Source organism: Mauremys mutica, chromosome 7, assembly GCF_020497125.1.
Source record: "Mauremys mutica isolate MM-2020 ecotype Southern chromosome 7, ASM2049712v1, whole genome shotgun sequence".
NCBI lineage: Eukaryota > Metazoa > Chordata > Testudines > Geoemydidae > Mauremys > Mauremys mutica.
The window spans coordinates 39,469,928-39,483,753 of record NC_059078.1 but is presented as its reverse complement, the minus strand read 5'-3'; the positions used below and the strand labels follow the sequence as shown (position 1 = coordinate 39,483,753).

The 13,826-nt window shown below is 39.2% G+C and overlaps 1 protein-coding gene across 7 annotated transcripts in view; it reads right to left on the bottom strand.

The window, feature by feature from the left end:
- Positions 1-1,820: 1,820 nt before the first annotated feature.
- The window catches only part of LOC123375000, a 61,007-nt gene continuing 49,001 nt past the window's right edge, over positions 1,821-13,826 (bottom strand). For 3 of the 7 annotated variants that reach the window (XR_006581280.1, XR_006581279.1, XR_006581286.1), the window contains 5 exons: positions 9,706-9,806; positions 8,159-8,308; positions 7,297-7,621; positions 4,929-5,051; positions 1,821-3,924 (listed from right to left, as the gene is read on the bottom strand). Coding sequence is in view for 1 of the 7 variants with exons in the window: in XM_045025507.1 (XP_044881442.1) it covers positions 8,114-8,308; positions 9,706-9,806 (296 nt within the window). In the remaining 6 variants the exon portion in view is untranslated. Of the gene's footprint in view, positions 3,925-4,901; positions 5,052-7,296; positions 7,622-7,938; positions 8,309-9,705; positions 9,807-10,988; positions 11,104-13,826 lie in introns of those variants that run through there. The other 4 variants (XR_006581281.1, XR_006581282.1, XM_045025507.1 and 1 more) reach the window with 4 other exon arrangements.

Sequence of the window (13,826 nt, the reverse complement as noted above, 5' to 3'; positions counted from 1 at the left end):
TCCAGGGCCTCTGCCAATCTGCCCTGGAGGAAAATTCCTTCCCAACCCCAAATATCGCGATCAGTTAAACCCTGAGCATGTGGGTAAGACTCACCAGCCAGCACCCAGGAAAGAATTCTCTGTAGTAACTCAGATCCCACCCCATCTAACATCTCATCACAGACCATGGGGCATACTTACCTGCTGATAATCAAAGATCATTTGCCAAATTAATTGCCAAAATTAGGCTATCCCATCATACCATCCCCTCCATAAACTTATCAAGCTTAGTCTTAAAGCCAGATATGTCTTTTGCCCCCACTACTCCCCTTGGAAGGCTGTTCCAGACCTTCACTCCTCTAATGGTTAGAAACCTTTGTCTAATTTCAAGTCTAAACTTCCTAATGTCCAGTTTATATCCATTTGTTCTTGTGTCCACATTGGTACTAGGCTTAAATAATTCCTCTCTCTCCCTAATATTTATCCCTCTGATATATTTATAAAGAGCAATCATATCCCCTCCTCAACCTTCTTTTGGTTTGGCTAAACAAGCCAAGCTCTTTGAGTCTCCTTTCGTAAGATAGGTTTTCCATTCCTCGGATCATCCTAGTAGCCCTTCTCTGTACCTGTTCCAGTTTGAATTCATCCGTCTTAAACATGGGAGACCAGAACTGCACACAGTATTCCAGATGAAGTCTCACCAGTGCCTTGTATAACAGTACTAACACCTCCTTATCTTTGCTGGAAATACCTCGTCCGATGCATCCTAAAACCGCATTAGCTTTTTTAACGGCCATATCACATTGGCAGCTCATAGTCATCCTGTGATCAACCAATACTCCGAGGTCGTTCTCTTCCTCTGTTACTTCCAACTGATGTGTCCCCAATTTATAACTAAAATTCTTGTTATTAATCCCTAAGTGCCTGACCTTTCACTTTTCACTATTAAATTTCATCCTATTACTATTACTCCAGTTTACAAAGTCATCCAGGTCTTCCTGTATGATATCCCGGTCCTTCTCTGTGTTAGCAATACCTCCCAGCTTTGTGTCATCCGCAAACTTTATTAGCACATTCCCACTTTTTGTGCCAAGGTCAGTAATAAAAAAATTAAATAAGATTGGTCCCAAAACTGATCCCTGAGGAACTTCACTAGTAACCTCCTTCCAGCCTGGCAGTTCACCCTTCAGTATGACCCGTTGTAGTCTCCCCTTTAACCATTTCCTTATCCACCTTTCAATTTTCATATAGATCCCCATCTTTCCCAATTTAACTAATAATTCCCCATGTGGAACTGTATCAAATGCCTTACTGAAATCGAGGTAAATTAGATCCACTGTGTCTAAAAAATCTGTTACCTTCTCAAAGAAGGAGATCAGGTTCATTTGGCACAATCTAGACCTTTTTGTATGGTGGAACTTTTTGCAATTACTATTTAATATTTCTTTGAAACTGATATACAAGGGGCAGCGTGACAAAAACATAGAAACTACCTTCGGTATTTGACCATTTGCAAGGCTTAGCCAACATTTCCCTGTACCCTGAGCTTGGCTACCAGCTGACATCTTTATCAGATAGGACACCCTGTGTTGACAATGATGCAGTGTGAGCTCTAACATCAGTTAATACCATACTGTTGAAGAGGCAGTGTTACCCCAAAAATGGATTTTGGGGCACTGCTATAATCTGCCTATTGCCCCCTTTTTCCCAAGGTAAAAGTTTCCTGGAGTTGTTAAGGAAACACTAAACGACAGGATATAACCTTCTGATAAAGTAATTGACACAGGCAGTATTCTTTCTAAAACAAAGTATCTTTTTTAATAAAATAACTAATAATCCCTACTACAATATGATCTAAAAATCCTAAACAAGGCACAAAAATCCCGTAATACAAATTAAACAGCACTTAAACTACAATAGTATATAGTTCAAATGATTCTAAGCAAGTGATCTCTTGCAAGTGGCCAGTTTGCAACAAATTGCTGACAGCAGATCTTCAATTGCTATAAATCTGTGGCTGCTTTATTTTAAAAATCAAATTGTTGTTGCTGTTCAGCTCCTGGTGGGTCAGCTCTGGTCCCCTCTCTTTGTAGTAGCTTTAGTGTGGCTTCTCTTGCTGGCTCTCCCTGCATGCCTGTCTCCTTCTCAGACTCAGCTTCTGGATTCCAGAACTGTTGCTGGCAGTTGGCCTTTTATGCTACATTGTAGCTCTTTCGTAATCGCAACCCTGTGTGTATACCAGCTTTGATTTCTATAACAGATGTCTTCAGTTTGCCAAAACTCAGACAATTGCCACAAGCTTTTAACAATTACATTACATAAACACTTCTAAATGGTAACTTAACATAATGTAACTAAATCTTAAACGGAAACTATTACATAAACACATTTTTACAATCATTTCCAAAAATGTAAGATTGCTTATGTTGCTTTCTTTTCAACTTTCACAAAAAACAGTGACATGCATTTGTTTACAGTTTTTTAAGTATTCTTAACAATACAATACAGTTTGCCTTCAATTTCCAACATTTCCTGAACCGTTTTTAGAGCTTATAACAGACCCTTTTCAATTTCTAATCCTCTCTGGGCAAATTGGAATTTAAATAATTTTTTTCCTGGTCCAACATATTATTATTACAGGTACTACACAAACAATATGTTTCAGTTAGCCATACAATAGGGTGCAGCATTTTATTTAAAATTCCAGTGGCAGGAGGTGACCATCCCAAAAATACCTCTCTCACCAATTGTGTTTTGTATCTTTTGACTTGTTCCACAATTTGTTTAATTTCATCAGTTGAGTGATATACAGTGATCATTGTTTTACATGCATTTTCCTGAGCCTTTTGCAAGTATCTTTGCAAATGAGAATGGTTTAGCAATTGTTTAACTCCACTGATATTCATTCTCAGTGGCACTGGGTTGACACTTGATACTTTTGGTCCTTAACTTCCTTATATTCAACTTCAGGTAATATAAAGTTAAAATCACATCCAATCACTGAAACTTTTTCATCTAAACATTGATTTTCATAAGGATTATGTCTTATATTAAACAAATAATTAACATTAAACTGTTCTGCATCAACTTCTAATACATACACTTGTATTTCCTATATATACAACCACAGATCCAGTGTTAGAAAATGGATTTAGTTGACAATGGTATTTTCCTTTTTTTCTGGATATAAACAGATCTCATAAGATTGTATAGCATCATTATTACAAATATATCCTCTTCCGTGTTCTTCCATACAAGTTTTAAGTTCTACTGTTTTCCATACGGTGGTTTGATTTGTGGCCCATAATTTGTGTTCCATTGGTTGCATTACACTATAATTGACCTTTAATCCCAGCCCCATAATAGGGGATAGCCGTTCTATTTGAACATAAGACATTTCATTTTGCTGCACATTTTATGTAAAATTTATCATTTTACACCAAGAATCTAAATTGTGCTCCTAGACAGTAACATGTTTCAACATGATACTACTTATTTCAAATGGCAAAATACCACTTATAATCAGGAGTGGAATATTTTTACCAAACCATTGGTCCACATTTGTGCTTGTATGCAAGCTAGTCTCATAGACACATTGCTTTGAAGCGCTTCTATTGTTTGTAACAGTACTTGAACTACTTCTTGCAACTTCATCCAGCCTGGGAGTAGACTAGCTATCAAGTAATGACCACCCCAAATGGTAGGAGCAGCGAAAGAGAGAACATCTGTGGGTGTTTTCTGCAACTATGTCTGGATTTTCTACAGATCCCATTGTGATCTCAATAATCCAGTTCTTTATATTTTGACTATCAGGCTGAGGGTTTGCAAAAAAGACAGCTAACCTCAGTATTAGTAAGAGCAGTTAAATTAGGTTCTCAATTGTATTGTTGCTCTCAGTACTCCAGTCTCCGAACTCACACCACCATACCAAGATCCAGCAAGTACCTATGCCAAGAAGAGAGAGGATAAATAGGGCTTCACCTTCTATTATCTGGGTTGCATTTATTATTATGTCTATAAAACAAATAACAGAAAATGTCTCTTCTCCCATTTTAGCAGGACTATAAACTTTTTACCAACAGCAATTTTTACTAGCTAAAACAAAACAAAGTCCATTTTGTTCCCTATTATAATTTAGATGGAAATTTGATAAAAACAACAAGGTTTATATTCTTAATCTCTTATAAAACTTATAAATGTTATACACACATTCACACTTTTTGATTCATTCTTTATTAGATTTACTATCATTGAAGGTTCTTGATTGTATTTACTCTGAAAACTTTTACATTTACCTATATTTCTTGATTTTTAACCTCTTTCCCCCCTATACATAGATATAACTTACATGTCCTTACTAAAGTTTCCATGGTATGAGATATTGGAAGCGTATGATTTGATCTGTTTAAACCTTTGGAAACTTCCTAACTTCAGCTAGAAGTTAATCTATATCATTATTGGGAGACTTATAATGGTGGTGATGGCGTTCTATCTACCATTGTCAATTTATTTGCCTGTTTTTGAATTCAATATTATTTTCATTATAGTTCCCTTTTGTTTAATTAGGTAACTTTATACATTTATTTCTTTATCTGTATCTAGTTAAAGAAAACAAAACAATATTTTTTTCCTAAGACAATTACAACTTTTACTCAAGAGCCACTACGTAAGGAAAATTAAACAAATAATAAACGTTGACAAATGCTTATATCAAAATTAATTAGCAACAAGTAAATATATTTTTAGAAGATAAAAATACAAAGCTTTAGGAAGTGACCTCCGAACTTAGACAACAATTTAGGATAATTTATGATTAATAGCCATCCAAGTAGTAAAAAAAAAATTAAATAAATTCTCTAAGAAACTGTTTAAGCAATCACTCCCCATATTTTTTTGTTCTGCAAATCCACCATGGTATTTAAGGTCTGTAAAACGTGTGTGCCCATTACCTCAAATCTTTTCTATCCATGATTCCAACACTCCCATACAAGGTTGCTGCTCCAAATTGTAGCTCAATTGTTTTTGATAATCAGGATCACCTCCGATGCTCCATTGAAGCCTGTTGCATGCATCTAACGGTGATAGGCCAAAATAAATGCCACTTAGATTTCAGTGCGTTGATTATTGTAGTACAGGCCCCTGTATCTATTAGCATTTTTGTATCCACAAGTTCATCCTCGATTGTTACATTTACCAAGGGTCGTCCATAACCATCCATCTTAATACCTGCAATTGGCCGGGAGTACGGTCCATAATAAATTGGTTCAGTGATTCATCTCCACATTCTTATGTTTTTAAAACTCTTTTTCAATTGATCCTACAAATATAACTAGTATTACTTATTACAATGGCTATTATTTTCCAACAAGGGGACTCTTGTTTGAAGAAGATCTTTGACTTAGGGTTGGGGACTGAGCACATTATTCTTCATTATGAAGAGAGCATTTTGATTCAAGTCTTTCTTTCTTTTTTTTTCTTTTTTTTTTTGAATTAGATGTGTGCTCTACGCTTTGGGGCAGCAAATATATTTGGGGGCATGCGTGACTTACCAGTGTGTGACAAGTGTGCCTGTCACTGATGGGAATGGCCTTCCATCAAGAACGGTATTTTTTAATCTAGAAACCCAGGCATATACCTGTCTCTTGACATCTATCCGTCAGAAGAAGAAGAAAGAGGGAAACTTTTTTTAAACATTTTATTATGGTGAACAGGGGAACACGACGGATGGCTTTGATTAAGTATTTTTCTTTTTATTTCATTACCTTTATTTAGCGTTGAGCAAAGATGCTATCATATGTCTTGTCTCGGCAGCAGAAGAGAGATACTGACGTGGTTAAACCACAAAATTCTGTAACTGCTTCACAGCCCGAGATAGGTGTGCGTGTGCCACCCAAATAAATATTGCTACTAAAATGTTCTGATAACAATGCAGGGACACAGCTCTATCTACTGTCTTAATTATTATTGTTAATTATTATTTGTTATTAGGATATAAATGTAGAAAGCCTGGTCTATTTGGAGCAATTTTCAATTTTGGAAGATACTATAGATTTTAAAATCCTATTTTATTATCTAAATTTTTAAGCATTTAAATGAAGTATAAATCAGACAAACATAACAAAAGGCAATGGCTATTTAGAGTACTCTTACAGTTAATACTATGCAAATTTAGAACTTTATTTTAATGTTAATTTATTGGTATGTTTATATATAAACTAAAGCACATAAGCTAACAAATTCAGAGTTTCCTCTCTACTCCTTTTGGTGGTGCTTGTACATATATTAAAAAAAAACCACCTAAAGTTACGTATTACCCTAAGTTTTCCCTAATAATAAAATTACTACTTATACAACCTTAAATCTACCTTATTATACATACTGAATTATCAAAATAAAAGAACTTACCTTATTTTCCAGAGCACATCAATCACAGTATCTACTGAGCAAGGCAGTTGACTGATTAAAGCCTGTGTGCCCCTGCCCTGCTCCCTCCCACCACCTGCCTCCCCCACTGCTGGGATCTCTCCCCAGCCCCATTCATCTTTCATCAATTTTATTATAATTTCTGGATTCAATTCCAAAGATGGAGCTTCTTTAGATATTGAATGCTTCACAGAAGGGAATCCAAATCCTGAGATTTTCAGAGGGGGTAATACAGGTTCAAGGGAGGAGGGTTTTAGCAGCAAGGAACCAGGGAGAAGAGACTGAGGTAGTGAGGATTCACAAGGAGAAAATTCAGATAACGAAGAGTTAGCAAGAGAGAATAGATCACAATTAAGATATGGTTCCAATGAAGGAAGTGATTCAAGGAATGAGGGTTCTAGGAGAGTAAATGTCCACTCCTGATTCTTCTGTTCCTGAGTCTCCTGCATCTCTTTCCCTGATAGTTTTTCTCCTTTGCTGCCTTTTCTCTTTATCTACATTTAGAATTCAAAAGAATACACTTAATCTTTTATCTAGCACTACTTATTATACTAACCTTATAATTAAAAAACCCAATTCCCCATTTCTATGCTATATGACACATCTAACCCAAGTAAGGTTCTGCCTCAGAATTCCCTTTCAGAACTTTAGCTGAGAAGAACAAAACTATTTTGACACTCCTTTCCCCCCATCAAATGTTAACTGATATACAATGGGATTAGCTTTACTTGCAATTGTGACAGATCATACCCACACTGGGCTGAGGACATGGGCTTTTTCTTTGTAAATTAGCAAATTTAGAAATTTAACAGAATAGAACTGTATTTCAATACTGCAGTTAAGAAAAACAGTCTCAAAACTCACACTCTAGCTAAATATTTCACCTAGTATTACCTCCATACAGGAACCATGTGAAATTTTTGGTCCATCGTTTTCTTCTTGCATCAAAACAGCTTCTAGTGTCCACTGGGGTTTGTGTGAGCCATTGCAGAAGGGTAACAGTGCAGCTTCCCAGTCTTTTTTCAATAATGAGTCTGATCCTGATAGTGTACAGTGCTTTGAGATTAGAATATGATGAGGGTCTTACATACAGCCACTGCTGCATGTTGGGTTTATTCCTGCCACCCTATGAATTCTCTTCAGATGGGAGCCTGTGTTCTGACCTTCATTGATAGGCACCGAACTGAATGTCTGCATGGTATCCCAAGTACCAATTATGCTGTAATGAGCACATGAAGCAATGCAATCAGGAGCCATCAGTTTTATTCAGCTAAATCATACCATCAGCATTTTGCTTTTTGAAATAGATAACACATCCCTGCTGAAATATCACCAATTAGGTGAAGGAATCTCATAGGTGGAACTCTTCAGACATCAGAAAACTAAGTACAAATAATAATTCATGGGTTGGGCAGTAACCAGTAAAGACTACAGGAATTAATTGCTAGAACCGTAAACTTATTTTTTTCCCTTTAACTCTCTAACCTTCTGAGATAAAGGAAACCAACTGCAGTTAGAGGCAGAATCCTTCCCTGCATGCACCCAAAACTCTGCCTCTTAAATTACCACCTGCCAGAAGATAGCTGACAGAAACTATTTCTGCCAATGTTGTGGGGCTGACTCCTGAAAGTGGCAGATAGAACAGGAATGACAAAATGTATTTGTTTTCAGGTAGATGGCAACTCTCTATTCCATGCTTTAACTTGAGCCTTTACAGACCCCTCCCCACACAAAAAGAAAGGAATACCCTATGTACTTGCAAAGTAGATCTTGTATACTTGCTGAATGGAAGAGGGTCTGCTTTAAATAAAGAAAGTCTCTTCTTTCTTGATAGAATGGTTAGACTGAGGCCTCCTGGGGGAATGAACACTGATCTGAGCAATTGCCTGATGCTGGATTCCTCATCCTAAAAGGACAGAAATAGAGAACTAAATTTTCAGCCAAAGTTGAAAAATTCCATTCCATACCCTGTATAGATCTGAAATCTAATCTGCCTGTCACAGCTATAGGAATCCACCCTCCTTCCCTCAGACTCCTAATAAATTCTATCATGTTTTAGAGGGGAAAATGCAAAGCCTCTCTGCCCAAGGAGGGCAGAAGTAACAAGTAAAAGATTGCAGTAGGTAGCAGTAAACTCCAGAACTAAGGAACTCTGTGTAAACTTTGCATAGATATTAATAAGTCAGCGCTAGCAGGCTCAATCACAATGGACAAGTCCCATGAAATTAGAATTGTTGGATCTGGCCATAGGTTGGATAATTCCCTGAGTGAGTCGAAGTTTGGTGCTTCCTTGGAATGGCTGTAGGCTCTAGTTCTGAAGTTTCATTGTCAGTACCCAAAGCCCTGTACAGATTGGCAAATAGCAAACCCATTTCTGAGATTCACTCAGGGAAGAATGGCTGAAACTCTGAATACTCTCTGTGGGGAAAATGTGATTCAGGAAAGCCCCAGTCTTGAATCTGAGGTTGGTCTGGGGTAAAATAAGGGTCTTCAGCTGCCAGTGATGCTTCAATAGCTGATGGTGGAGAGCTCAGCCTTAAAGAAAGAAACATCAGCCGCTGAAGAACTATCCCCCTTTTCACACTTTGCCAGTCTGTATTTGACTTTTCTGTCTCAATATTCCTTCTTTCCCTAATAAAAAGTGTGTTCCTTAAAAGGAGGCAATAAATAGAAGACTCTTCACTGTGGTTGAGGAGGCAGGACTAGGAAAGGGATAGCTCAGTGGTTTGAGTATTGGCCTACTAAACCCAGGATTGTGAGTTCAATCCTTGAGGAGGCCACCCAGGGATCTGGGGCAAAAATTGGTCCTGCTAGTGAAGGCAGGGGTCTGGACTCAATGACCTTTTGAGGTCCCTTCCAGTTCTAGGAGATTGGTAATCTCCAATTATTACCTTTTATTACCAGACAAAGAACTATAGGGAGGAGAATAATGGGCTTTACATTTTTCACCAGTTCATTGTTTACAGAGATTGTAGAGTCTCCAAGCAGGAATCTAGCCTCCTTCCTTCTCTGTAAAGCACCGTTGGAACTATATAAATGAGGCGAAGGGGAAGGCAATTCTCACTAATTATAGATGTTAAGATGTGGAGTCATTGCTGGGGCTATTTAGTGGTCAGACAGTGCCCAAGGTGAGAGAGAGAAGGTGGAGCTTTCTTACAATACCCAGAATGAGAGAACTGTCCTGCATTTTCAGAAAGGTGGCAGCACTATTCCTTACATGCATTTGAGTCCTTACAGAGCCTCTCCCACACACCATCTTTAACGTATGCACAAGCTAATATTAAAGAGAACTTGAATACTCACTGAAGAGGGAAAGGGGATGATGATTTCATGGCCAGGCCAAACTTTATGGGGCCAATGATTGAATGTGAGCATCAGAGCTATCATACAACGTACAATGTGTCCTAAAATAAGAAAAATAAATACAAATATTATTAGCAGCTGAACAATTCTCACTTCCACTTGTCCCCAGTGTGCCATAATGGTCCCTGTTAATGCACAGCTAAATCCATCTCTGCAATTACAATCTCTTTAAATCCCCACTCCGTGGCTCGGACTTCTAATAAAATCCACAGAACAAAACCTTTCAGTCCTGGGTGAGGCAGTAGAAAGAAGAAAACTAATTGTGGGGAGGAGAGCCACAAAAACCTTTGTATCCAAATATTTGTTTGTATCACTCCCTGGGACAGAGTTATCATAATCTATCCAAACAAGTAGTGGAAAATAAATATATGACTCTGAATCCCAAAATTATCAGAGGATATGTCTATAATGCAATTAGACACCTGCAGCTGTGGCTTGCACCAGCTGACTCAGGCTCATGGAGCTCAGGCTAAGGGGCTGTTCAATTGCATTGTAGACATTCGGGCTCAGATTAGAATTTAGGCTTTAAGACCATACAAAGTCAGAGGGTCTCCGGGCTTGGACTGCAGCCTAAGTACATATGTCTATGCTGCTATTAGTCAGCCCCTTAGTCTGAGCCTCACAAGCTCAAATCAGCGGGCATAGGCCATTCACTGGTTTCATTGTGCACATAGCCAGAGTGGCAGATTCCAGGCCCTGGGATTCTGAATAATAAGGAACAGGGCAACTCTGACTTCCAGCTAAACTCCTCTGCCATAGCAGTGATTGAGTCTTTGAATCCAGCATCCGATGAAGTGGATTTTAGCCCACAAAAGCTTATGCTCAAATAAATGTGTTAGTCTCTAAGGTGCCACAAGTACTCCTTGTTCTTTGTGCAAAAAATTTTTAGACATTTCTCCTCCACTAAAGTGCAGTGATATGGGAGAATATGACAATCACTAACTAGATAGTAGCAAGGTGAAGTCAGGCGGTTGGGAAAGGTCTGTTTGCATTGCAAGAGAATGTTAACATGAAAAGGAATGGTTGGTACTGGTTGTTAGTCAGAAAGTGCCCAGTGGGAGAGAGAATTTGGTTCTTCCTTACAATGACTGCAGAGAATTTTGTCTTGTGTTTATCTTTTTGGAATGGTGGCAACTGGATTGCATGTTTGTTCCCCACACCTCCTCAGTATACACACAGAGAAAGAAGAAGTGAAGGAATCCCAATACTAACTCTGGGGCAGCAGGTGCACTCTGTTAGAGGAAAGCTTCATAAAGAATGAAGAGCTGAGCCTCTGAGAGTACAGGGGCAGGCAGAAGAGGATCACCAGTTAAATTGGCCCATGATGGAGCACTCATCCTAAAATAATATGAATTGAAAGAAACATTAGCATCAGTAGAGCCATTCTCTCCTGTCGCTCCTGTCTCCCTATAGGCCATAATCTACATCAGGGTCGGCAACCTTTCAGCAGCGATGTGCCGAGTCTTCATTTATACCCTCTAATTTAAGGCTTCGTGTGCCAGTAATACATTTTAACGTTTTTTAGAAGGTGTCTCTATAAGTCTATAATATATAACCAGACTACTGTTATATGTAAAGTAAACAAGGTTTTCAAAATGTTTCAGAAGCTTTATTTAAAATTAAAATGCAGATCTTATCAGTTTAGTGTGATCCTTGCCCTTGCTTTTCCTTGCTGAGTTTTCCAATGTCTGGCACGTATTTGGATACTTTAAGCTGCACACAGGCTTCTGAGTGATCACTTGTTAACCGGCTCCGAGAGGGACAGAGGACAGATTTCATGTGTGAAAATACCTGTTCACACAGGTATGTGGATCCAAATGCTGAAAGCATTGCAAACGCAATTTTCTTCAAAAAGTTAAATTTCACTGGCAGGGATGTCCAGCAGGTCAGTATAGAGGCCCCATGATCTCTCTCAGTAGCTTCAAGTGCGCTCCGCAGATCCACAAACTTTGATGTCTATAATTCTGAGCTTTTTAACTGAATGAGTTGCATTTCGAAATCTTCAACACCCATCCACTGAAATACAGACAAATCCAACTCGCTTTCGTTGAACTTTTCAGGTTTAATTAGAAAAGAAAGCATTGGGCCAAATCACTGGAAATCTTGAAATCTGTCAGAAAATTCTGATTCCAGTTCTTGCATGTACTTTCCAATCTCATCGACATTGACAGTGCAACGTGTCGATAGCTCTTTTATGAGTTGGAAGTAGCGGAAACTAGAAGTTTGAATATCCCTGGAAAAAACTGCTAGTTTCACAACAAATGCTTTCCAGGCTTCATAAAGATCCAGAACTGTTTACCCTGCACCCTGGAGACAGAGGTTGAGTTTGTTTAGGTGAGCGGTGATATCAGTTAGAAACATGAGCTTACACAGCCATTTGTCATCATCCAGTTCAGGGTAGTTTTGTTCTTTTTCCTACAAAAAGACCTTGATTGCATCAAAACAGTTTACAAAGCGCATCAAAACCTTGCCACGACTTAGCCACCAAATGTTGCTGTGAAGTGGGATGTCGTTATAAGCACTGTCCATCTCTTCTAGCAGTGCTTGAAATTGTGAGTCAAAGCAGATCGAGCAACAAAGAAATTCACAATTCGCACCACTGTATTCATCACATTATTAAGCTCTGAATTAGAAATTTTAGCACACAGATTTTCTTGATGGATGATACAGTCGGATGGCCAATTTGATCTTCAAGTAACTTTACAAATCCCTTCTGTTTTCCGACCATGGCAGGAGCACCATTTGTTGTCATACAAAATATTTTTCTGATGTCAACTCCTCGTTCTTCAAAATGGTTTACAAAACTTTCCAGTATATCTTCCCCCTTTGTTGTGCCATGCACGGGTTTTAGGCAACAAAGTTCCTCTTGGATTTCATCGGAAGCACAGTATCTTGCAACAACTGCCAAATGTGGACTGTCGTTTATATCCACACTCTCATCAACTGCAACACTAAACACTGCTGTGTCTTTCAATGCAGTCCTCTGCTTTTCCTTAATGTTTTCTGCCATTTCACTTATGCGTCTCTCAACTGTTCTGGCAGAGATGAGCAGTTCTTTTATTCTAGATATGATTGTTTCTTTATTTGGCAAATCATTGAACAAAATCTCCGAACTACTGAGAAAAACTTCTTTTATATATTCCCCATCTGTAAATGGCTTTCCATTTTTTGTAATGCACTGTGCAATCTTGTAACTTCCTTCTGTAACTTGATTTTTACTTACACTTAAGCTTTTAAAAACACTGCTTTGCTTCTCATAGGCTGCTACTGCCTTTTTGATTGATTCAGTCTTGTCTGCTTCATCAAGAAAGGTTTTCTCATGCTTTGTTTCAAAATGTCATCGAACACTTCATGTGCGTCAAACAACACTTTCATAACAGAAAGCACAAATAGCACGGTCCTTCTTTTCAATAAATCCAAATGTGTCTGTCCAAGCAGGCTGAAATGATCGGACATCTAGCTTTGCTTTCTTAGGAGCTGCCATTTTGTCAAATGTTCCCTTCAACTCTCAGTGTGAGAAAAAAAATGGCAATAGAAGGCAGGCACAAGGTCAAACGCAGCGTGGGCTGAGATAAGCAATTTTAAGATAGGGGTGCTGAGCTGCACCCCTCTTGCCTTGTATGCAACCCTCACTGTCCCAGGCTGGGAACAGTGGGCCACAGTGGGGAGGCGGCTGAGCAGTGATCCAAGGACAGGAGAAGAGCCCAGGGTGGCCTGCAGGGACTCCAGGCCAGAAAGCAGGCTGAGCAAGGCTGGAGATCCAGACCCCGGCTGACAGGAGGTCAGCAACTGGAACACCAGATCGGCAGCTGAGGTGAGTGAGCTGGCCCCAGTAGGGATGAGCAGGGCCGGAGGCCTGGACCTTATCTGGAAGGACGCCTGCGCAAGGTAAGTGGGGCTGCGGCAGGGGGGGATCCCAGCTGGCAAGGGGCCAGCAGCGGGAACCCCAGAGCGGCGGCAGGCTGAGTGGCTCAGCCCGCCGCCACTCTGGGGTTTCAGCCCCGGGCTCCTGCCAGCTGGGGTCTCAGCCCCCTGCCAGCCTGGGGTTCCATCTCCCAGGC